The 24,808-nt window shown below is 44.4% G+C and overlaps 1 protein-coding gene across 1 annotated transcript in view; it reads left to right on the top strand.

Moving 5' to 3' along the window:
* Positions 1–22,557, top strand: part of HERC2 (E3 ubiquitin-protein ligase HERC2) — a 132,545-nt gene extending 109,988 nt beyond the window's left edge. The window contains exons 58-74 of the mRNA XM_077662361.1: positions 2,323–2,509; positions 3,550–3,778; positions 4,752–4,901; positions 4,975–5,157; positions 5,873–6,026; positions 6,116–6,223; positions 7,817–8,104; positions 11,020–11,165; positions 11,247–11,372; positions 13,563–13,837; positions 15,258–15,888; positions 16,020–17,217; positions 17,304–17,438; positions 17,537–17,699; positions 18,461–18,566; positions 19,707–19,919; positions 21,364–22,557. Of these exons, the coding sequence (XP_077518487.1) occupies positions 2,323–2,509; positions 3,550–3,778; positions 4,752–4,901; positions 4,975–5,157; positions 5,873–6,026; positions 6,116–6,223; positions 7,817–8,104; positions 11,020–11,165; positions 11,247–11,372; positions 13,563–13,837; positions 15,258–15,888; positions 16,020–17,217; positions 17,304–17,438; positions 17,537–17,699; positions 18,461–18,566; positions 19,707–19,919; positions 21,364–21,696 (4,625 nt within the window). The 3' untranslated portion in view covers positions 21,697–22,557. The remainder of the gene's footprint in view (positions 1–2,322; positions 2,510–3,549; positions 3,779–4,751; positions 4,902–4,974; positions 5,158–5,872; positions 6,027–6,115; positions 6,224–7,816; positions 8,105–11,019; positions 11,166–11,246; positions 11,373–13,562; positions 13,838–15,257; positions 15,889–16,019; positions 17,218–17,303; positions 17,439–17,536; positions 17,700–18,460; positions 18,567–19,706; positions 19,920–21,363) is intronic.
* The last annotated feature ends 2,251 nt before the right edge of the window (positions 22,558–24,808 follow it).

Here is a 24,808-nt window from a genome sequence, read left to right as displayed (position 1 = left end):
CTGAGAAAATTGCATTTAATAATTTTCCCGCAACTCCATTCAAATCCGTGACATTTTGCACGGTAAAGGACTCCGTGATCATCCGCTCGAGGCGAATGGCGCTTCTGGTATGAATGGCAGTGACGCCTGTATGTATTTCGTTTTCTATTCTTTTCTACTTCTGAAATCTACATTTTCAGTGACAGTAGCGTCTTTGGGATTGGAACACGGCAATCTGTCATTACAGGCTAAGTTCACTTAGCTCTCGGTATCCTCTTAGATTCAGCAGCTGTCATCAGGTGCACAAAGACTTGCAGCAGTCTTCTTTTAAGTTCACTTTCTTATTAAAGGAACAGACTTATACATTTCTGGCGTTTTCCTTAAAAGCAGTACCATATTTTCCGGTGCATAAGGTCGCGTTTATTTTTCAGATTTTTCATCGCTGCATCTTATAGAGTGGTGCGGCTTGTATATGAACAAAAATGACACAGCACCACGTGTCATCTGTTGCTATGCAATAGAATCTCGATGATACAATCCCACTTTATGCGAATTTTGAGATGGTATGAATTCATAAAATGCCCTGGCCAAGATGCGTTGTGTGCAGTGGGCAGAAATTCGGATGTTACGAACAGCACCCTGACCCTCTGTCCCACTGTGGATGATAAGAATGCTTGAGCCTCACCCGCATCTTACGTGTACCAAGTACTAGCTTCCATAGATCGCCCATGCCGCGATCGCCAGTCGCACGGTGCGCGCTGTGAGCATTGAGCTGTGGCGCTCGACCAGCACAGCGGCGACGTCGCGAGTCAGCGGTGGTGCGCGGCCGTAAGTAAACCCTGTCAGTCTAAAACAGAATAAATTTTGCTGTTTGTTTTGTATTATACGAATATTTTTTGTCACCCCGTGATCCAGATTCTGCTGGGCCCATTAGGTATATTTTGCAAAGAAAATTATGAATTATGTGCAAAAAAAGGACAAGAATTTAGTTACTTTTAAAATGCTATCTTTGTTCATAGAAGGTTGTGTTGACAATCACTACACCAGGGTGGCCAAATCCTGTTATGGTGAGGGAATGCGTTGTTAGTGCTGGTCACCAAGATCAGGTCTCACCACAGGCCTGGTTATGCAATTCCATCGACACGCGGAGTTTTTTTTTTTTCAAACCCAGTGAACAACTGCGCAGCACTGAGATTCGAACCCTGGTCCTCTTGCACGCAAGGTGGCAGAAAGTTAGGTAGGCGGATGAGATTAAGAAGTTTGCGGGGATACGGTGGCCGTAGCTGCAAAGGAGAGGATTAATTGCAGACATAGCAGAGGCCCTTGTCCCGCAGTGGGCGTAGTCTGCTGCTGCTGATGATGATGTTGATTAAAATGGGAAATCATGTATTTTGGCAACTCTTGAATTCGACGTGAGCTCTTTCACGGTCACTGTTATTTATCAGACTCATTTCAGTTTAATTGCAACATACTACATGCAATGCCATTGTTCAACATGACGCTGTCTGTGAGGCAAAGCGACATGTGCCTTCAAGAGTACTCCAGTCACTGAATCCAACAAAATGGGTGGACTGCGGGGAGAAGGCACATTTGCCAGAGCTCGAGGATCGTCAGTGCACAGTGGCCGCCTCAAGCAAACATTGTCATCACATTCTCTATCGAAGGGGTCCTGAGTGTGTCTACAGTGCTAACTATGAATGGTTGTGACTTTTATACTGGTGAAACTTATGGGTGATTTTGTTATTGCAAAAGCATTTGTCCACGCCAAGCAATCTGAAAACCCACATGACCTCATGACATCATCGCAGTGCCTATATCGTGAGGAAAGAAAGAAAAATAAGATTTCGTGAATAAAATTTCTCCCGAAGTGCATTTCGAACCCAGGCTGGCGCAAACAGATCAGCTTCACTGGCCACTTCATTAGAACACTGCGCCATCACCACTCCATGCGCTAACAGCCAGTCTCTCGCGAGCTGCACGAACAGATCAGCTTTGGTGGCCATTGCATTAGAGTAGTACGTCAGCGCTGCAGCCGAACACCCCGCGTGCATGCTTTCGCATTCACAGTATGTGAGTAATCTTAAGTGCCCACCGTAACTTTTCAGAAAACTTCCACTGCAGGGCGATGCAGCTTGTACACAGGTGGGACTTGTAGGCTGGAAAATATGTTATATGTATTAAACGCTCAATTTGGATTCAACTTTTAATGCCATAATTTGAATGAATTTCATCTTGGTTTGAGCTAAAATTTTTACTGATCGCTTACATCTCCTTTACAGTTACACTTGTGGCTCTTTAGCATGGTAAATGGTTCTGAATTTGCACATGTTTCGTTGTCACTAGGCTCTTCAGACGCCATGTTGGAGACAGCTGCAGAACCTGAGAGCTCGCAGGACTCCTGTGCCCAGTCAAAGCGAAGCAAGACAACAAGGCCATCACTCACGAAGATCCTTCTCTCACTTGATGGCACAGAGGCTAAGCAGCAGGCATTGCACCAGGTGTTGCAGGCTCTCCAGATAACGCATGCAAGGTACCAAGTTCTTCCACTTGGGGCACAGATGCTGTTTGCTTTTGCTTGAAATCAGGGGCCAGTTGTAGTAGCATAAAGCTCCTGCCACTTGATACTGGTCATAGTAATGTGCTGTTTGAATTGAGCTGAATGTAGCAGACAGAGAGGGTGGGACAAAATAAAAGCTAGTTGGTCACACAGTGAATGTAGCATGCATCAGCGTGACAATACTTCACTGTTTTTTTATGTTGCGTTGTAAATACAATTTCTGATCTACAGCAAGTTTGAGGGAGCAGAATAGTGCTTTTTGATATGTTTTGTAGGTCAGGATTGCTTTTTGCTTTGACTACTGCAGATAATAAAGCTTGTCCATATATTTGGAAAAAACATTGTATGTTGAAGCTAGTGCTCAACACTAGTTTGTGGCGGTCGCAATTGAACAACAAAGTCTTGCAATCTTGCAAAGGTCCTTTAATTTTAAAAATATTTAAGAAAATACTGTGCCTTTCAGAGGCATGTGCCTCTTGCCTTTACCTGCTCATTACTAGTGATGCTGTACAACGTTGTGACAAAGTGAATTTTTGTCCCAAAATAGTGACCTGGGCATGTTGATATCTGACCGGAGAATGCAGCACAGCACTCGCATCTATCTCTTCTCTGTGTCCCTTGTACTTATATTTTTTTCCTCTTTGCATTATCTGGGACTTCTGTGCATATTCCTTACTGGCATGCATTTCCTTGCTGTAGCTTAAAGAGTGATGATTCTCTACAGGATAAGTAAAACCGCATTGCCGCATTACTTCTTGGTTAGCAAGTGTGGCATTTAGAAGCATGTGTTTGAGCTCATGGGCTGCTTCTGAGGAAAAAAAGAACTCTATTTCTTAGTTCGCTTTTTGTTTGTGACACTTGCACTTAATCAGGTGCTGCCACAGTGTCTGCAGTTTGTGTGCCCCACATTGGCTGGCTGCATTCTATCTCAAGAAGCCTGCTTGTGTTACCACTTGGATGTGCGCAGTTCATGTGAATTTTGGGCCCTCCTCTCCTCACAACCTCCACTTCAGGAGCATAGCAGTGAGTGCCCTTCTGCCCCACACGGGAGTGGCTCAGCTCTCAGGCAGGCCTCCATCCTGTGAGGCGACTGGCAGCCAGGCAGAAGACCTGGTGTCTCGGGCACCAGCCGCTCCAGCAGAACTCACGCAGGTGTCCGCTGCTGGCTCAGGAGACCACGTTGCAACAGCTACAGCTGAAGTGCACGAGAGCCCGCCACCTGGCAAGCTGCCTGCTGCACAGGTTTGTTTTGTTGAATCAAAGCGCTGACTTAGACAAGTTTGGTCTAAGTTAGTAAGAGCGGAAATTGGGCTAGTTGATTTCTTGCATAGTAAGAAAGAATAGTGCTACAAACGAGAAAAAAAAAAATGAGACAGGATGTGCATTAAAATTAACCTACGTCCCATCTTGATTAGCGCATGCCCTGATTAGTACATGTCCCGCAAGAAGCGTCCAGCAAGAAGTGCTTTGCGTAGCTTAAACAAAATGCTGATGAACAAAAGGCAGGGATGGCTACAAGTGCTAGATTGTTAGTACAGAATACTAGCCAGCTTGACCTGCTACGTTGCTTGGGTCCAAAGCAGGATGCTGGTTCCTCACAGCCTTGTCACTTTGGGATGTTAAAACTTCACTTGCTATATATCTTATAGTGACCTCTAAGTGCAGAAAAGTCAAGGTTTTGTTGGGAACCTGCCTCGGACTTTCCTTTTTGGTTTTCCTTGACTTAACTCGCACCTTCTTCATGGTCTTTGAGTGGAAAGCAAAACTGCTATCAATGCTCATGTACGGCTGCGATAGAGACTGCACTGCATGCCCCCAATACACTACAATTAATTCCTTGTGCATGCGTGTTCGCTGTAACCAAATTTTATGTCCTTGGAAGTTCATTCTATCTGGGATTCGGCACTGTAACCCTAATGTGCATTGTAACAGTCGTGTCGTGTTTGTATTCAGCGAGTCTTCATTACAAATGGGCTTGACTGTACCTTGATTTGATCTTTCTTTAGTTAGTTTTGTGGCTGATGGTGGCAGGAATAGTAAGTCTGTAGAACTCCTTTGCCCATCTTAATGCATTTAAAACGTAGCCATGCTTGGTGCACAGACTGTCTTGTAAACGGGAGAAAGGTGCCTAACTGCATGTCTTCGTGCATCGTGATCAGCGCCTCGATGCTGAAAGTTCAATAGAGTGCCTCACCCAATCTGTTTTTACATGTAGGAAGCCCTCTCGGGGTCAGATGAGAGTGAAACTCGTGCAGCCGAGATGATTTCATCGGTGCCTTCGCTGCCAAGTTCGGGAAGCTTGTCATCACGGATGTCATCTGCAGCTGCCAGCGTGTTTGCAGCAACCTTCTCTTCATCAGAACAGGTAACTGATGAAGCATTTCTGCCCTGTTGCCTTGGAGCATTAATAAGCACAAGGCTTATGATTGTACACGCAGGTGACACCGGCAGAACCAGAAGCTATCCACTCTCTCCTTGATGAGTTCACGGCAAGGTTGACGGCTGAAGATGCACGTGCCCTAGTCGACTTGCTGAAACTGGCAGTGGCAGGACGTGCTGGTGAAAAGGCCAAGGACGCCATTTCAGATGTCTTGAAAGCAATGGCACAAGCAAACCCTCAGGCATGTAAACGTATCCAAACAGTTTATGGGATTGAGTCTTCTCTTTGTTGTTTTTTGGCGACATCTGCAGATCAACTACGTGAGCTTTGGATGTTTTGTCTCAGCATTACTGATGAAATCTTACAACTTAGTGCAAAGTGGGACAGTGGGGAGTTTAATAATAATAATAATAATAATACTACTAATAATAATTAAAAAAGGGGACTAAGGCTTGTTAAACACACTGGCCACTTCTGCAGATGCTCTTAAATGCTTCCTGTACCCAAGCACTTAACAGCGTGCAAAGATTGCGCCTCATGGGTTGATGTAATTTTTATCAATGTGCACATTGCTTATGTGAGTTTTTGGCTCATTGGTACCTTCTCACACTGGTAATTTTCGTCAGTGTAATGATTGGTTGCAAAGCATTCTTAGTTGAATGATCTTGGAATTGAGGAAGATAAACTGGAGTGCACTGAAATGGCATTAGCTGTTTCTTTTGCTTTCAGTCTAGTCATGTATGTTGCTTGCTATAATAGCCATGATATCACAACTGATTATCTCTGTCACTTAGAAATACGCATAAGTTACTTTGGTGTAAGCTGCACCAGAATTCTCAGATGAACTTCGCTATCTGTCACAGCTGTATAGGTAGCAAAGCCATCTGTAGATTAACCTCATCGGAGTCTCACCAGGAGAACTGTAGAGCTGACACTCTGTGTCTTTTTTTTGCTAGGTTGCAGAAATGCTGCTTGAGATCTGCGTTACTGAGCTGGAGGATGTGGCCTCGGACATTGAATCCAGACGCTCAGTGCCCCTGCCTGTAGTACAAGAGTCCAGTCACCCCTACACCGATGACACCACACTGACTGGTCACGTTAGGATTCCAGGTGGGGGTTCTTGCTTCCCTACTCATTCCCCAGTAAGGTTCCAGTCTATGGCTTCTGCATGCTGACAGCCTTTGCAATGCTCATTTCAGGTGCTGAAAGTCTTCAGGTTGAATTTGATCGGCAGTGCTCCACTGAAAGACGCAACGATCCACTTTTTATCATGGATGGTGCAGGGAGAACTGTTGCTACCAGATCAGGTCAGCATCTTGAATGCTTATGGTAGTAATGATGGTCATCTGCAAACATGCATATCTTAGAACATGTGCTCTAACAGTGTATACTTCAAGCACTGATATTGCACTGAGTTTTTGGATAGAACAGCATGCAACTGAAGTTGCTTCTGTTCAAGCAATCCCATACGTACCATATATACGCTCTTGTAAGGGCCGCACTTTCTTTTAATGCGAAACCATTATAAGGCTCAGTTCAAAGTTATTTGTCCTACCAAGTCACATGACAGCAATGTAATATGATGTCATGCCAAGTCACGTGACAACAATGTAATGTGATGCCATGCCAAGCCACGTGACAAAAATATAATTTGACGTCATACCAACTCACGTGATAGATTATTTTTAAAAGTTCAGGTCATGTGACAAGTAAGCTCCACCATGCCAGTCTTATGAACATACTCCAATCCCCACCCCCTAATCCATCAAGGTATAGATGAAGTCCCAGAGGTGGCATCACTGGCTGACCTCGATGTGGTGGCAGTATTCCCAACTACATTTGCACCAAAATTTGAGCAGCCGTTCATCCTGCAGCTTTTCTGGTGGGGTTCGGCCAAGGGTTTAGAAGGATGACATGTGCACCTTCCGTTTCATGTTTTAGGGCGTGGTTGAGGTGTCCAGGGAGATGTCCAGATGTGAGAGCTACTGAGCCCTTTCCTTCCTTTCCTCAAAAAACTTTCCATTCCTCAGTTATCTAGTCCTAACCAGGGGGTACAGTCCATGCACGGGTGTGGCCCGCACTCTTACAGGAGATTATACTGCATGTATAAGGTTGGTCAATATGAAAGGAAGCACACGAATGCCTGGCTGCCATGCTTTATGAAGTACTACTGCTGAATGAGAGATGGCGAGAATAGGTGCCAAAGGAGCATGCGCAGCAAGCGTGGCTGGCCCTTCTTTCCGTACATGTGCCTGGCACTGCCCATTCTTGCTAGCTCTCAATGGCAGCTCTCTGCGAAGCTTGGCGGCCACGCTCTCACATGTTCCCATTCATATTTGGCGACGCTGTGCATAATGAGTGTGCTATCTGTCCTGAAAAGTTTGAAAATTTGGATGGTGCATTCATTATGTGACTGATTGCAATTACCAAAATTACTATTTTGACAGTTAAAAAAATGAGTACACCTATTGTGCATTTAAATACAATATTTCTTGACTTTTAGAAAGAGTACCATAGTGTATGCATTGACAGCTTCTGCAGTAGTCAAAAAAAGTTTCAGTATCTATCTCCACGAGAAGCATTTCCTACTTCTTGAAGACACACTTGGGCTTACTGCCATACCTTGAAAATGGCAGGAGGATCCTGCAACCTGACAATGCCGTTTTATCAGACTTCTCTCACACATTCTCTTTTTATTTTGGTGATTTAATTTTTTTTATGTATTTTGCCTGTTCTCCCACCATGTTCTCTCTGTTATTGGTCTGATGCTTATACCTGCTTTAACGAGAATACACACAGCATGCTGTTCAGTTATAGACAGGTGTGCTCAAGTGCTCAACACACACAGTCATGTGCTGGCTGTTTCTTGTTAATACCAGTCGATGCCATCTCTCTTTAAGGCCGAGAATGGTGCAACTGGTCCCCTGAGGTGCGAATACCGGGCAATGAGCTCCACTGGAAGTTCACAAGTGACAGCTCGGTGAACGGCTGGGGCTGGCGCTTCACTGTGCACCCTGTGGTGTCCCCTGGTGGCACGGGAGGTGACAGCCTCTCAGATCGGGCCTTTCTGTCCCGCCCCTCTGTAGAACTGGTGGTCTGCCTGCTTGACCTGCGCAGCTGTGCAGATCGGGCCATTGCTTCTCGCCTGGCAGCTGCACTTGCAGCCTGTGCACAACTCAGTTACCTTGGTAAGTTGGGAGCCAGAGTGTGCTTTGTCATGTCTGTTATTTGTCATTCTTATGCATTACTCACTGCTGTCCTTGTTTTTTTTTTGGTGTGTGTGTAATTTTGTTGTGTTGTGCAGCCACTCCTTGTCTTAAAGCATTGGCTTTGTAGTATCATGAAATCGATAACTGTGTGTAAAGCACACCCGCTGCGGTGTCTTAGTGAATAGGGCGCTTGTCTACTGATTCGGAGAACCCGGGCAGGGTTTCGATAGAGGCCAAATGCAAAGGCGCCCGTGTGCTGTGGGATGTCAGTGCAGGTTAAAGATCCCCAGATGGTCGAGAGCTCTCCACTACAGCACCTCTTTCTTCCTTTCTTCTCTTAGTCCCTCCTTTATCCCTTCCCTTATGTGGAGTTCAGGTGTCACCTAGATGTGAGACAGATACTGCAGCATTTCCTTTCCCCAAAAACAAACTTTCAGTTTGTGTAAAGCATAGACAGGCATGAAGTTTTATCACATACACACGTCATTAGCCCAGTAGCTTATTCTAATGTCCATTTCTCTCAGTCCTTTATGGCAGGTGCTGTGTGGTGAAGGAGTAGTGCTGAAATGGGTTGGGAGTCTCTTCGGATTCTTTTTTTTGTTTTTTTTTTGTTTCACAGCTTCTCAGTAGATAGTCCTAAGCAGGGGGTCCAGGCAGCATGTTTGCTGCATTGCGAGGGCATGCCTGAGGTGTGACCTGTAGCAGCCAAAGGTCGAAAGTCCATAGCATTCATGAGGCGTAAAATGTATGAAAAGGGTCTGTGTCAGTGCTGTTTTGAGATTGCAGCCTCTGCAAGCTGAGTCATATAAAAGAGCTGCTGTGTGGAGCAATGGTCATTAACTTCTTGTGATGCAAGCATCCTGCCTCTGAGCCATGTTATCTGCAAGTAGAAACACAGTTTCTCGTTACAAGGTTGTTAACGAGCTAAGAGCGCTGCAGAAACTCCCGTTACAGGTAACATTTGGTGACTTGCACTGTACAGGTTGGGCTGAACATCAAAGTAAACCGCATTGTCTGTGTTAATGTATTTAAAAGCAGTTATAGGTGCATCTATGTGAATGAATAATGGTAAAGCAAATTACATGTGATGTATTTATTAATTTGTTTGTGCCTTTCGTTATCTTGAGTTTTTATCTAGTTTTTTATCGCAAGTGATAGTAATAGTGATCCATGTAGTTCCTCTTGAAAACTTGATGCCAGCAAAGAGCATTGCCTCTTTTGAACACTGATGCCATGATGTAGTGCCCCTGCAAGTTTTCTGGCTGTTTTAGCAATTTATCTGGAAAAGTGTAGGTGATCCTGTGCAGTTATTCTAATGTGCAGTGATGACATTCATATCGAGATGCGTGTGGAGGTGCACCTAGGTGGGAAAATATGAAGTATATTTTTGTTTTGCCTACTGCACAAGCAAAAAGGTGCTTCTCAGTTGTCACCTGCAAGTTGAAACTGTGACCACTGCTGGCACATTGGAATGGCTTTCTATCTTCTTCACACTTTAGTTAGCACGTGTTTATTAGAAGCTTAGCAGGACTCATTCCCATGAATGAGTGAATTCGACTATCAGTGCCCGACACCCAGAAGGCCAATTATGCTCGGCGCATCAAATACACAACCTCCACAAAAGCGCTTACGGACTTGCATTCACCTCTGCTGTCTTCTCAACTGCATGGCAGGAGCTCGCATTCGAGGTCTTTCAGGTTTGGGAAGCTCACTTTTGTTTGAGATGACAAGCAAGGAGATGACAGGGATGAGAGCACGAGACTGTCTTCTTGCTGTTGGCATGCCACACAAGGCATTGTTGCTTCCTTTACATGAATGGCAGACGCTGCTCCTTATTGGAAGTTCCCCACCTCGACGCTGGGCAAGTGAAATAGGCGAAACAATCCCTCTAAGTGCCATGTTTTGTTTGCCTGTATTTTGGATCCTCTAAATTAAGTAACTCCTGTTTCTGAATGCCAATTTTTGCTTAATTAGTTCTGAACTGATATCAGGGCAGCACAAGAACATGCTGGGAAGCAATAATTAGCAGAATTAAAAAATTGCAGTTCCCCTTTAAACTTATTTAAGTGATCTGTGTTAGTGTGTTTCATGAATGACACTTGGCCAAGCTGTTCCCAGGGCTTTGTGCAGATGCAAATGCTGAAAACAGAGTTGCTCATGTTGTGCTGTTCTGATCTGCCATGTTTATTTTACATGGCAGATGAGTAACTGTTAAGTGAATGGCGATAATGATGACATTGCTTAGAGCAGACCTGGAGGTGCTTTTCTGATAGGACAATCAACAGCTTTTTTAGTGTTGTAAACTTGTGGCTTAATGGTTTGATTGAACTAATTATGGAGATCCCATGACCTGAACCCAGACAGGTTGAGGTAAGCTTCTTTTTAGTGAATAAATTTAGGAGGTCAACTTCAAACATCACATGCGTGCATAATTAGTTATGACTCGCAACAAAAATTACAATTATGTGTGTTAACAGAAAAATAAAGTTCTCTTGCAAATTTTCAGTTGTCAGAATTGGTTTAGTAAATAAGAAAGCACTTTGTGCACATCAGCTACAGTTTAGGTCAGATACTCAAGTAACACTTGTTGCAGGGCTAGGCCAGATGCTTATTTTTAACGATGATTTTAAAGTAAATGTTGATACACAAAATGGCAAAAATGGTAGATTGGACAACTACCTGGAAGTGAACTGTTAAAAAAAAAATTCACTTCAAGATCTTTTGACTTCAGATACTTCCCTCCCATTTTGGGTTAGAATCACGTATTGTTCCTTGTTCGGTGTACTTTGCTGTCAGAGCACTTGGAAAATAATTTTCTTCTTTTTCTGCATGGCTGGTGTTTGTCAACTCTCACTTCTGGTGAATCTGGATGGTGATCATGGGTCGTGTTGCAGCTCCGTCACAAAGGATGTGGATCCTTCACCAGCTCAGGCAGCTCATGACAGCCGGAGTCGGAAGGTCGTTAAACGTGTCTCAACTTCTTGTGCAAACGCCCAGCAACCCAGACCTGTCACCCGAACTTCCTGCAGTGAACCCAAGTGTACGTTCTAGTTTTTCCTTTTTATCATTTGGAACCTGTGTGGGGCTTCTTCAGCACCAGCCGTCTTTTACTACAATGCAGGGTTCCAGTGACACAGCTCTCGTGTGCCTTCTGAAGGCCCTTCCAGAGACTTTGCTTCGCCAGTTTGAGTATGAGGATCCCATCGTTCGTGGCGGGAAACATCTGATGCATAGTAATTTTTTCAAGGTATGGACTAGTTTTCACTTGATTGAGGGGTGGCTTAAGCATTGGTGCGTGAAAGACTCCAACAATCATATGAAGCAACAAATGCATACGGGAGCACTTTTTTTTTTATTTGATCATTTGAATGGTGGTGTTGATCAAAGTGAGAAATAAGTTGTGTAATCATTTTAGACCAGGAGTATACTAATATCTGATATTTCTAATGAGAATCAAATACTGTATAAGTTTGTGTAAGGGCCACTTTTTTTCTTTAATTTAGGTGTGAATTTTGAAGGTGCGGCCCATACATTACAGCTGCGCCGGAAAATTCAGACTGAAACTACTTTTCTTACTAAAAAACCATAAACTGTCTATGAATGCAGACCCCTTCCTTAAACCTAACACTACGCGCCAAACACGAAATCATCATACACAATCATTAACCCCTTACAGTGCTAGGATTAACGCCTTTAAATACTCATTTTTTCCACGCACCATTGAGGAGTGGAACAGGTGTTCGCCAGATCTCTTAACCAGAGCTGATTCTTTTGACTCAATGTTTTCTTCACAGCATTTAATTTGAGAGCCGTTCACTTTTTGTATTTTGCATCTGAGCCTTGTATTTATTGCTGTATTTTGTGTTACAACTTGTATTTAACATTTTTTCAATTTTGCTAAACCTGTTCTTTTTTGCATATATTATGTACTCGCCCCTCCTGCTTGGGCCTACTGTAGGCCTGCAGTATGTTCTAAATAAATAAATACATGAAAAAAAAAGAGAAAACTGATAACCGTATCTTTCTCTCAATTATCTAGTCCATATCAGGAGGCGCGGCTCATATACAAGTGTGGTCCTTGCAGGAAATTATACGGTATCTTCGTTAGTCGGTTTATATTATATTCAGTTTGAGAAATTTATATTCAGAAGTTTCAAATGTTCTAAAATTTTTTTAATATTTACCAGTGGTTGAATTTTTGCGGTTTCCATGGGCATGCAGAAACTACAGTAAGTTACCGAAATTGCAAATTTCAGTTCAATGCAGAGCACCTAGTTATCAATTTGTGGTATTATAAAGGGATGACAGGCACACATTAAAAGATGGCAGCACAAAAACTTTAGATTGTGGTTTTTTTTTCCTTTCTGATACTTGAAAGCTTCTCGGCAAACAACTAGTGTCAGTTATTATCATAATCGTGTCTTCAGTTCCTAAAATAAACTGAGTGTAGCAGAAATTTGACTCCGAAATTCTTCTTTTGATCAGCGGATGCATGAAGCTGTGTAAAGTAATGTTCAGCAGTCAAGGTAGGGAACAGCAGTTAAAATTGGCAGCAAGGTGGTGGAAGTGGGAATGCGTCTACCTAGGGCAGGCAGTGACAGCTGATTTGGATCAGGAGAGGGAAATAACTAGAAGAATAAGAATGGGGTGGATCGCATTTGGCAGGTTCTCTTAGATCATGGATAGCAGTTTACCAAATTCCCTCAAGAGGAAAGTGCACAACAGCTGTATCTTACCGGTGCTCACCTTTCGGGCAGAAACGTGGACGCTAACAGAAAGGGTTCAACTTAAGGAAAATGCAGCGAGCCATGGAAAGAAAAATGATAGATGTGAAATTAAGAGACCGAAAGCAGGCACAGTGGGTGAGGGAACAAACGCGGGTTAATGACATCCTAGTCGAAATCAAGAGGAAGAAATGGGCTTGGGCAGGGCATGTATTGCGAAGGCAAGATAACCGCTGGTCCTTAAGGGTAACGGAGTGGATTCCAAGAGGAGGCAAGCGTAGCAGGTGGCGGCAGAAGGTTAGGTGGGCAGATGAGATTAAGAAGTTTGCAGACAAAGGGTGGATGCAGCTGGCAAAGGACAGGGTTAATTGGAGAGACATGGGAGAGGCCTTTGCCCTGCAGTGGGTGCAGTAGGCTGGTGATGATGATGATCTAAAACAAACATCACATGGGCCACTAAAGCAGTGACTTCCACCAGCCGTTCTTAGCTGTACTCCATACATGCACTCAAAATAACTTAAAGTTTAGTTATTTCTACACTACTGAACCAGTTCTTGTAAGCACGGGTAGCACACGCTATGTGTAGCTCTCACAGCTGCTAGGTATTGTGTTGTCATTTTTAAAGCCTCAGATGCCCAGTCAGTGGCTGCAAAATGGGAAATAGTGCACATTAAAAAGAAAAAAAAACTTGAGGGAACTTGTTTTCATTTCAGGTCTTGGCAGCACTAGCTTGTGACCTTGGTCTTGACTCCTTGCCTTGCTCTGGTGACACCCATCGGTGGACATGGTTTCGGCGTTACTGTGCTGCCTCTCGAGTTGCCAAGGCTCTTGTGCACCGCACTCTCCTGCCAGTCTCCTTCTGCATCGAGGTGCGCCAGCGGATCCAGGAGCTGGCTCAGGACCCATCTGATGCTGCTTTTGTGGGTGACCGGGAAACGGAAGATGAAGGGTCCTCATCTAGAGACCACGAAGATCACACGATTTTCAGGTATGTGCCACAAGTTGTTGTGAATTCTGGATCCTTCAAACTAGCGGCTTGAGTAAAATCAGCCGCTCACTTCAGTCTAAGCCCTTTGACCTGTCCAAAAAGTAGGATGTCTTATTGACAATTGTATGGGTTATGCATGCAGTACAGTCAATCCTGGGTATATCGAACTTGAATTGGATCACGAAATAGTGCGATATATTGCTAATTCGATATGTAACTGTAACCCAGAAGTGTGAATATGATGCACCCAAGCTAGCACCATGCCTCCTGCAGCGACTTGCTGCCTGCTGGCATACTGGCAGCACACCGCTTGCAGGGTGACGCTGGCTTAGCTCATCTTCATATTGAAGCTGCAGCCGACGGTGCCTTGGGAGAAGCCACCATCGATCATAAGGGGTCTGATTCTGTTACCAGTACACTGTAAACAGAATGATATCTCAATTAAAGTTAATAGTGCATCTGATCTTTATGTCGCCTTCAGTAGCAAAGTAGCCCACAGAAGAGGTGCCGCAAGCTTTTGGTTAGCTATGCTGGCTTTACCGCATGACAACAGGTACAGTGAACTTTGGCGTCCCTGCGCGACAGCAGTGTCACGTTGAAAATAGGCATGCCATTTCGAAGCCCACCCTTGAGCACACCTCATGTTCACCTTGTCGCATGGTTTTATGGTGCCAGCACTGCCAGCAGGTGCCCAAGGCCACACAGCCGACACGGCTCTTTGCGCGAAAAGTGATCACGGGAGCGCAGTCAGGAGAAGTGCCACATGTAGGGATGCAATGCGCAGTTATATCGAATATCTATCAAATATTCTGAAATTCGATAAATGCGAACAACACTGCTATACTTTTGCAAGGGATTTTCAAAGGGTTATTGGACAGCTCAAAATAAGCATTAATTCAATATATCCAGGTTCAACATATCCGGGATTGACTGTACTTGATTGGTCAGTCCTAAACCATTCTTAGCCTTTTGCTCCATTATGAAAGCAGCAGAGGTAATTTTCATAACAAATCATCTGACAAATCTGTGTTGCCATCATAAAAGCAGTTCAGCATGGTTGAACTTTCTTTTTTTTTTTCACGTCTTGTGCTTATTCGAAAAAAGTAAGAGCCTGGTTATATACTTTGCATTGCTTATTATAATAAAACTAAGCATTTCACTTTTTTTCTGCATAAACCTTATGCTTTCGGTAAATTTTATGTGCTGAAACGAATAATGCTTGCTAACTTCATTCAGAAAGAATATTTATTGTACTCTGTGACTTCTCAGTATGCTTGCAGGTAATCACGTGCAGCTATAATATCCACTTGTTAACATAATGTTTTTTGTTCTCTGAACAGTTGTGTACGCATCAACGTTGAGGCTCGTTTCTGCATTGCAAAGGGCCAAGTGTAGACATGCACTTATGTACCACTTTCAGGCAGGAGCACGATGAGCAGCTGATCCACTGGGTGAATAGGCGGCCTGAAGACTGGACACTCTCATGGGGCTGGAGTGGCACCATTCTGGGCTGGGGTCACAACCATCGAGGCCAGCTGGGTGGTGTCGAAGGGGCCAAGGTCAAGTTGCCAATGCCCTGCGAAGCACTCAGCGCTCTGCGGCCTGTTCAGGTTGTTGGAGGGGAACAGACTCTCTTTGCCGTCACTGCTGATGGCAAGGTCTATGCCACAGGCTATGGTGCAGGGGGACGGCTGGGCATTGGCGGCACTGACTCCGTGTCATGCCCAACGCTTCTGGAGAGCTTGCAGCATGTGTTCATCAAGAAAGTGGTGGTGAACTCGGGTGGTAAGCACTGTCTTGCCCTGTCGGCTCAAGGGGAAGTGTATTCCTGGGGCGAGGGCGACGATGGAAAGCTTGGCCATGGCAACAAAAGCTCGTGTGAGAGGCCCAGAGTGATTGAAGTTTTGCGAGGCAAGGAAGTGGTGGATGTAGCCTGTGGAGGTGCTCACAGTGCGTGCATTACAGCGAGTGGAGAACTTTACACGTGGGGCAAAGGCCGCTATGGACGACTTGGTCATGGAGACAGTGATGACCAGCTGAGACCAAAAAAGGTATGTCTTTTCTGCCTTAAAGCAAACTGCTTCAGTCTAAATTGAGCGCATACCTGTGTGTTGTTTTGTCTGTCCATCTTGTTCTTTTATTAGGAGATTGTCCTCAACTAATGACCCACTTGTTACTGCAGGTGGAAGCTCTTTCAGGATGGCGGGTGCGCTGTGTGGCATGTGGCAGTGGTGATGCTCAGACACTATGTGTGACTGACGATGACTGCGTTTGGTCATGGGGCGACGGTGACTATGGAAAACTAGGGCGAGGTGGCTCTGACGGCTGCAAAGTGCCAGTTCGTGTGGATCTCTTGCAGGGCATGGGTGTGGTCCGGGTGGAGTGCGGCTCCCAGTTCTCAGTGGCTCTCACAAGTTCAGGCAGCGTGTACACGTGGGGAAAAGGTGACTACCACCGTCTTGGACATGGCACTGATGACCATGTTCGCCGTCCCAAGAGGGTGGCTGCTCTGCAAGGAAAGAAGGTCATCTGCATTGCTGTTGGTTCACTTCACTGTGTTGCGTGCACTGACACTGGGGAGGTCTACACCTGGGGTGACAACGACGAGGGCCAACTGGGTGACGGCACTGTCAATGCCATCCACAAGCCCCGCCTGGTCGCTGCTTTGCAGGGAAAGAAGATCAACAGGGTGTCCTGTGGTTCTGCGCACACTGTGGCCTGGTCCACCTGCAATCCGAGTTCAAGTGGTGCTTCTGGCAGAATGCCGCCCGCCGTTCCTTTGGAGTACGATCTGCTTCAGGACATTCCTATTCCAACACTTCGCAATCGCTATGCACTGCTGTACCACTTTTCTGAGCTGTTCTGCCCTTCGCTTTCCATGTTTGACCTTTCTGGATCGAGTGAAATACAGCAAGAGGGACTGAACCAGCTCAGAGGCCTGCTCGTGCTCTTGGGAAAAGAAGCTGCCTTTCGCAAGGTCGTCCAGGCCACTATGGTCAGAGACCGGCAGCATGGCCCCGTGGTGGAGCTGAATCGAATCCAAGTCAAGCGGTCAAGGTCCAAAAACGGCCTAGCAGGACCAAACGGAACAAAATCGGTCTTTGGACAGATGGTGTCAAAAATGTCTTTACTGACCCAAGAAAACCTGCTGCTGCCTCACCGTGTCTGGAAAGTGAAGTTTATTGGTGAAAGTGTGGATGACTGCGGAGGCGGCTACAGTGAGTCTATTGCCGAGATGTGTGATGAACTTCAGAATGGCTCTCTTCCTCTGCTGATCCTGACTCCAAACGGCCGTGACGAGGCTGGAACCAACCGTGACTGCTTCTTGCTTAACCCAGCTGCTACACTGCCGATACACCTCAACATGTTCCGGTTTCTAGGTATATTGTCCCTTTGTTTTTTTTTTACCTGTTGGAAGTCACTATTTTGTACTTGGCTTGGTGGTAATGTGGCACAATTGTTTCAGGAATACTCATGGGTATTGCAATCCGCACTGGCAGCCCATTGAGTCTGAACCTGGCAGAACCCGTGTGGAAGCAGCTGGTTGGCCTTCCTCTCACGCCTGCTGACCTCAATGAGGTGGACAGGGACTATGTACCAGGTGCGAATGCATGCTCTGGGATCAGGACCATCTTTGATCCATCTTGTTGCCTAGGTTGCAGCCTAATGGCCCTTTTCTACTGTGCACTGTGTCAACAGGCCTCATGTGCATTCGAGATATGGAGCCAGAGGCTTTCCAAAAGCTGGACATGCCTTTCGCCACACACAGTGCGACAGGCCAGGAAGTGCGCCTCAGTGCCAAATACCAGAGAACAACAGTGGAGAATCGTGCTGAATATGTTCGCCTTGCTCTCAACTATAGGCAAGTCTTGTTTGCGTGTGGTTTATCCCTCTTCCTTTTTGCATTCTTCGGGGACAGTTTTAGTTCGGGTTTCCACAAGGCTAGACTTAAAAAAACTTTTAGCATTTTTCTTTGGAAGTTCTGTTGGAATACTGTTAAAATGTAAATCTTTTTGCCAAGAGCGAAACGGTGTCGTCTCTTTGTGGCATTATTCACAAAGATAATTCCTCAAGTGAAAGGACAACGTTGAAGTGAGTTACATGGCAGTCTATCATTTTAAGCAGTGCCATGCTTACCAGGAGCAGTACTGTCATAAGGTTGTTTTACAAGTTTGTTTTTGTTTCTTTAATTGCTGCCTGCAACTGGTCTTGTCATTTTCAGCTTTGCCACGCCTTGCGAGTTAGTTCAAGCAAGGTGAAATGACATGACATGTTTGTTAATGGAGGATCAAAATCGTGCATTCTTTGAACTTGGTAGTATTCATTATGATGCACGTGAAATATTTAGCAAAGTTTCATGTCATGCTTAAGAAGAGCATGGCCAAAAATGCTGTTACTGTTCCCACTACCGAGCTTTTTATTCTTTGGCCACAAATTTTGCAAGCTTCCCTGCCTAATTGCAAACCTGTCATCACCGCCATATGATGACACAATTAAATGTTTTGCCATTTTGAAGTGGGAATAGTCTTGGGTGTATGAGTCACTTTGTCTCAGTTGTTATATATATGCCACATGTTGTAGAGGATTGCATGTCAGTGGTCTGGACGTTGTTTCTACTTGCAGGCTGCATGAATTTGATGAGCAGGTGGCAGCTGTGAGAGAAGGCATGTCAAAGGTCATCCCTGTCCCCATGCTTTCATTGTTCACTGGCCATGAACTGGAAACCATGGTGAGATGTTTCAGCTATGTGAGGGTTACAAGGACTGCTGCAGTCTTTGTGACTATGTTTGACTAGTATTTTCTTTGTTGTGTTGAGCTGTTCCCTTATTCATTTTGTATGTTTCCTTGTTGTAGTGTGTATTTGCTGCTTTGCTGTGCTGAATCCACCTGTTAAAAAAAAAGGTGGAGAAGTTGCAGTGTCCTTTATCCAGTTTTCTGGAGGCATTAATGTACCTTTTGTAAGCTTTGTCCAGTGAACTTATGATTTGGCAAATGGTCACGTTAGCTTTTATGCATGTATTATTCCTTGTGCCTCTTGAATTTTTTTTTTTGTGTGTGTGTGTGTGTGTGTGTGTGTGTGTGTGTGGTCCTACTGTCTGCTCACGCTGCAAAATGATATTAACACCTTCGGCAGTTGTACTCTCAGTTCTGCATGCATATGTGTTGAAAATGAGCAGCAAAGATTATTATGAAAAATTATCAAATGACTTTCTGCTTTTTAAAGCAGACAAGAAACCCTTTTCAGAATGCAACATACTACGTTGCGCAAGAGTGTGTGCCGTATAGTTTTTCCACTGAAGGACCGAAAGCATCAACTAACAGCAAGCAACCTTCAAGTCATCCACACATCCAGCAGTGCAAAATTGAAAGCTTGTTTGGAAGATAAAATTGAGGTTGTTGAAACAGCACAAAAAAGACGAGAATACGAAACACGAGCACTGACTTTCAAAATGTTTAATGGAAAGCACATCAGGGATGTGTACATTGGCAGCCTAAAAAACAACAAACAAAAGGTAGCTTATCGTAGCCATAATGATTTTCACATATTTCTCGTTGTGGCTATGACAAGCCACTGTTTGTTTGTTGTCAGTGCAAAATCAGTGTTCGTGTAGTCGTGTGCTTTTCTTTGTCTTTGTTATTTCTCAGCTATTTCGTCGACCATGAACTACCAACAAGCCTGGACACCTGTCTTAGCAAATTGAGGCAAACATCTTGAATGCTATGCATAGTGCGTAATGTTTTTACACAAAACAGAAAGCATGTCAATTTTTCTTCTAGCTCTACAAAAACACTCAACAGTGAGAGAACTTATTCTTGGGTTTTCCTATGTGGTAAGGTTTCTTACATGGTCTGTACCATTCCCCTGCAGATCTGTGGCAGCCCCGACATTCCAATCCAGCTGCTGAAAGCTGTGGCTACGTACAAAGGTGTGGAGCCGGACAGCCTGCTGGTGCAGTGGTTTTGGGATGTCATGGAAGAGTTCACCAATGCAGAGCGGTCACTGTTCTTGCGCTTTGTGTGGGGACGCACCCGACTGCCCAGAGCCATCGCTGACTTTCGGGGCAGGGACTTTGTGCTGCAGGTCAGGCTTCTGCCTTTTCATGCCTCTTTGTGCATGCTGATGTGTGTGTGTGTGCATTTCTGCTTGTTGTGTTTGTTTTCGCACAGTGGAGGCTCTTACTAGGGCTGATAGTAATTAGTTGATATTAGGGTGCTGTAGTAGTACAGGGTGCAGTTTCTTTGCAGCAGTGTTCAGCCAGTCAACCAGCATGTTTGCAACGGTCATTTGTGACGAGCTTATAAAGGGAAGGAGTCCTGCATTTACATGCTACCACATCTTTGTTCTCTGATTTCAGTCAGTGGTGGAAGTTTGACAGTGTGTGGTCATGTGCATGTTTAGCACGTAGACAGTTTAGCTTCACTTTGTGCATAGTTTTTTTTTTCACAGAAAGAAGGATGCAGTTATTGCAAGTATTGGGGAAAGTACAAGCAAGGCACTCATTTTCTCCTGCTCTGCATGCACATAGAGTGAAGGGTAGTGTCGTTAAGGCTACATTGAAGTTTGTCATCAAGGAGAAAAAAACGCATTTCTAGTTCTGATGCAGTTCACACATATTATGAAATAAGATTATGCATCTAGCACAGGACTGTCATTCTGCAAAATGTCATCTTGGTAGAGCATGTGGCCACTTGTGGCAGCTTTTAGTAGCAGAGCAGGACAAGTGGTTTGTCATCTCAGCAGTGCAGGTTTACCGCGTGCTGTCTTTTTCCTTTATTTGATTCATACATTCTTGTATCAGCCCACATCCTCGTTGTTCAAATTTACCCCCCTCCTCTGAACCGAACTGCCTTGCATCTTAACTGGTGTCAGGAACTGCCGGCTTCTTTCGTGAGAGTGAGATACCGATGCACTGCATGAGCCAGGCTTCAACCAAGTTCTTTCAATGTTCCTCTGTTCCTGTAGAGTCTCATCCAAGATTGATCCAGTGCTTGTGTATAACAAAGCAGGGAAAATCAAGCACATCTGGTATGACAGGGAATGGTGCTCCTGGCCTCTCATTTCCTGAAATTGGCACTCTACCGGCTGAGCCAGAAGCTTTCTTGTGTCTACATGCACGGGAAAAAGAAAATTTTCGCATTTTGCAATGAGAAACACGACAATTACGGCACTCTGGTCCCCACTGTTATTTCCAGCCACTCCATCCAGTGTTCTACTTTGGATAGGCTGAAACTGTTGCTAGCTCATATGGAAATCCATTTATTTCTCCGATTCTTGCCTTTATATAGAACTAGAAAGAATAGGCATTAATATGGCATTATTAATAGTCATTCTCTTTGTGTTGGATTGAGCAGTTAGCACAAACACCACTTCCCTTTGGAAGTGTGCAGTCTGCTTTCTAGACCCGCTGCACCGTTATTAAGAAAGGTTCTTTTTCAGGTACTAGCAGTATTCTTGCAGCTCTTTGTAATCAATGCAGTCATTTGTGCCTAGTTGATCTGATGCCACTGATTATTTCATTCTTCAGGTTCTGGACAAATACAGCCCTGCAGACCATTTCCTTCCCGAGAGTTACACTTGCTTCTTCCTACTGAAGATGCCACGTTATTCCTGTCGTGCTGTGCTTCGTGAGAAACTCAAGTATGCCATTCACTTCTGCAAGTCCATTGACACTGACGACTACGCTCGTGTGGCTCTTGGTGCTGAAGATGACGTTGACCTTGCGAGCTGTGGAGGTGCCCAGTATGCTGACGACATGCCACACCTGGTGATTGAAGAAGGGCTGGCAACGAGCGATAGCGAGGGAGCTGCCGTCGAGTCGCTCGGTGGTGCATCCGACGAATGCAGTAGCGAAGTTTGATGGCTGTTAGCACTGGAGTCCGCTTCATGTATATGCACTCATTTCTCACTCGTGTGCACATTAGATGGTAGAAACTGAGGACAGTGAAGGGAGAAAGGGCACTTGGATTATTCCACATTCTCTCCGAGCTAAACCTGACTTTTAAATTGAAAAACTTGCGTCAGGGTCCCAGCTGCACGCATGGCAGCATTTGCGCCTATAGATGAAAGTAGGTGTGCAATGTTTTCAGCAGCTCCCAATAAAACTCTAAGGACTGCCGTGCTGCAGGATATGGAGTTTCCTGCCATCATAGGTACTTTTTTTTTTTTGGTTGTTTGAGCAAGTTAGAACAAGGCGTGGTCTGCATTCATCCGATTTTAGCTTTTTCTATGTGCATGCAGCACTCTGGATGTCACCATGCCAGTCATGATTTGCTGTATGCCTCTTCTTTTATATTCAGCTGTATTTAGAGGTTTATTTGACGTGAAGCTTTACATCAGCAATTTCAAGCTACTACTGTGATGAATATATTAATTTAGAGAGCACATTATGCCTGGTGTAAGCAGGCTTTAGGATTAAATTTTGTTGCTGGCTGACAGTGATCTCATTTGTGAATATACTGCATTAATATTTGTTTGTGTAAAGTTCTCTTTATTGCTATTGTGTGTTCGGCATTATGACCAAATGTGATGCTGCAAAATTGCTGTGTTGTTTGTTGAATGGCTCCAGTGTGTTCATTTGTGTATGCGGTTTTCCCTAGGAAGACGAACTGATGTGTGTCCCACGTGTGTGCAATGCTTTTGTAGCATCTTCAACACATTGTACGTCATCTGCTATAGGTGTACATGCTTTATGCGAAAATAAATTGTTGCTTGAGAGGTATTTCTGACGTACTCAAACACTGAAGGCAAAGAACTAGCTGCATTGCATACACTAGGCCATCACATCTTTATTGAATGAAAGCAGCTTAAAAATTCTAACATGTGCAAGCATTTACTGGCACAAGTCTCCCAGTGCGTTTGATGGATCATACATGCCACTGTATGAACTGCATACAGCATACAATATGTGCAGAGCACTGTGAAAGCACTGTAGAGCATTTGTTACTCAATGTGCAGTGCATTTCAATTCACTTCAGCATGTCTTCTGGCATCGCAAACGACCTTTCGCCATCAAGTGAACATTTTAATTCCATAAGCAGACACTACACTGGAGCGGACAGGCAGCAGACCTTTGAGTCCTAGCTTCTAGGCAGCACAAATGGCAGACTTCAGTTTATGTATGATATTTATGACATTTATGGAAGCTTTAGTGGCTGGTGCACAATATATACAATTAAGGGGGGACATGCCAAATTAAAAGGCAAAATTCATCGAGACATTTGACTTTGTGTATCAGTTGTTCTTGATCCCCGGCATTTAATTAGTATGCTCAGTAAGCTGCTCAGTATGCACACATTGGCGACACGTACGGGAAGCTAAACATTAGCACCATGGCATTACTTTGCTGAGGCTTTCTGTTTTAAGAAGTCAGTGACATTCATCACTCCAGTTTTAATTGAGTGATAATAAAATGCTCCAACCTCTTGTAAATGGGTCTCGGGACACTTGGGAGTGCAGTAAAGCAGTCCAATGTTGATTGCTATTGCTTCAGCATTTTCATCCTTAACGTTTTAATAGACATGAATATTATGCCAATATGTACAGAAGGTTAGTTTATAAATGGCTGCTCAGAGCACAAGGATGAAACAACAGCTTCATTGCATAAAATAAACCTCCCTGAATACGTATGCACAAAAACAAATTTTACGGGTTTTAAAGCAAAAGCTTTACTAATCCCTTCCTGTCGAGATTGAGAACTACTGCATCCTTTGCTTTTCTCAAAACACATTCTTTCGCATTCCTCCAGGTAAGCAGACTTAAGTGCCCTGAGAATTTTATTTTGGAGAGCCGCCGCCGCGGTGACCGAGTGGCTATGGCACTCGGCTGCCGGCCCAAAAGACTCGGGTTCGATCACGGCCGCGGCGGTCGAATTTCAATGGAGGCGAAATTCTAGAGGCCCGTGTACTGTGCGATGTCAGTGCACATTAAAGAACCCCAGGTGGTCGAAACTTCTGGAGCCCTTCACTACGGCGACATAGCCCGAGTTGCTTTGGGACGTTAAGCCCCTATAAACCAATTTTATTTCAGCATCACCACAAAAAATTACTTATGCTTCCCGAATTTCGTTAATTTCAGATAAAAATAGCCATAATAGTTGTAATTGTAATGTTTCCCATAAAAAAAACTTCCCGCAGGGCCCTCTGCGACAGCAGCGGTGGCGACATCTTTAGGCCCATTTAGGCAACTGCTGTGGAAACTCCTTCGGAACTGCAGTGGTACTATTGCCATAGGAGTTTCTTTTCACAAAGCTTCAGTATTCCAAGGGGATCTCTAACGCCTTCACATCCTCTCCTGAATGGACATAATAATTAGTCACTTACCTGCACTGTTCACGTACTCTGATGACTTGATGACCTTTTTTTTCTTCAGCTTCTACCTGACAGTTCCAGAAGACTCTGGTAGCCAGTTTGCTGACACTGAACAAAATGGGTTGTTATTGCTTGTACTAATACCTGTCTGCCTCTAGGACAGCAGGCGCATCACTCTTCACAGCCTGACAGAGTTATCTTGTATCGGCTATCTATTTTCTTCGTGCTTTGACCTAAAGTGAAACTGTGCACACACAAATTTTGGCACACACCTATTCACCACTTGTGGCCTGACACTAACAAATCTCAAGCACATATGTAACATTTCTAATGCTATAAGGCGGAAGAATCAGTGGCTGTAGTCTGTGCACTAAGTCCATTTCTAAATGCTGGTCAGCCTCAAAAGACATGGCATTGTTATCTTTCCTTTTTTATAGCTTGGTTCTGTCAAAATGTAGCTTCTTCCCATTATTACAGTTGATTAAAAACAGGCACCATCAACCATGACCTTAGTGCTAAGGTACACAAAGTTAATATTTTTAAGAACATGTTATGGCTTGTGAAACCTATGTATTATGGAACTCTTCTGTGCAGTAAAAATGTTATTCTGTAGCTCCCAAGCACATCGATCTTTGGCTCAAGATACCACGGTTGCAGTGTTGA

The sequence above is a fragment of the Amblyomma americanum genome, chromosome 4, assembly GCF_052857255.1.
Source record: "Amblyomma americanum isolate KBUSLIRL-KWMA chromosome 4, ASM5285725v1, whole genome shotgun sequence".
Taxonomy (NCBI): Eukaryota; Metazoa; Arthropoda; class Arachnida; order Ixodida; family Ixodidae; genus Amblyomma; species Amblyomma americanum.
The sequence above is the reverse complement of the archived record's forward strand: the minus strand, read 5'-3'. Positions and strand labels throughout refer to the sequence as shown.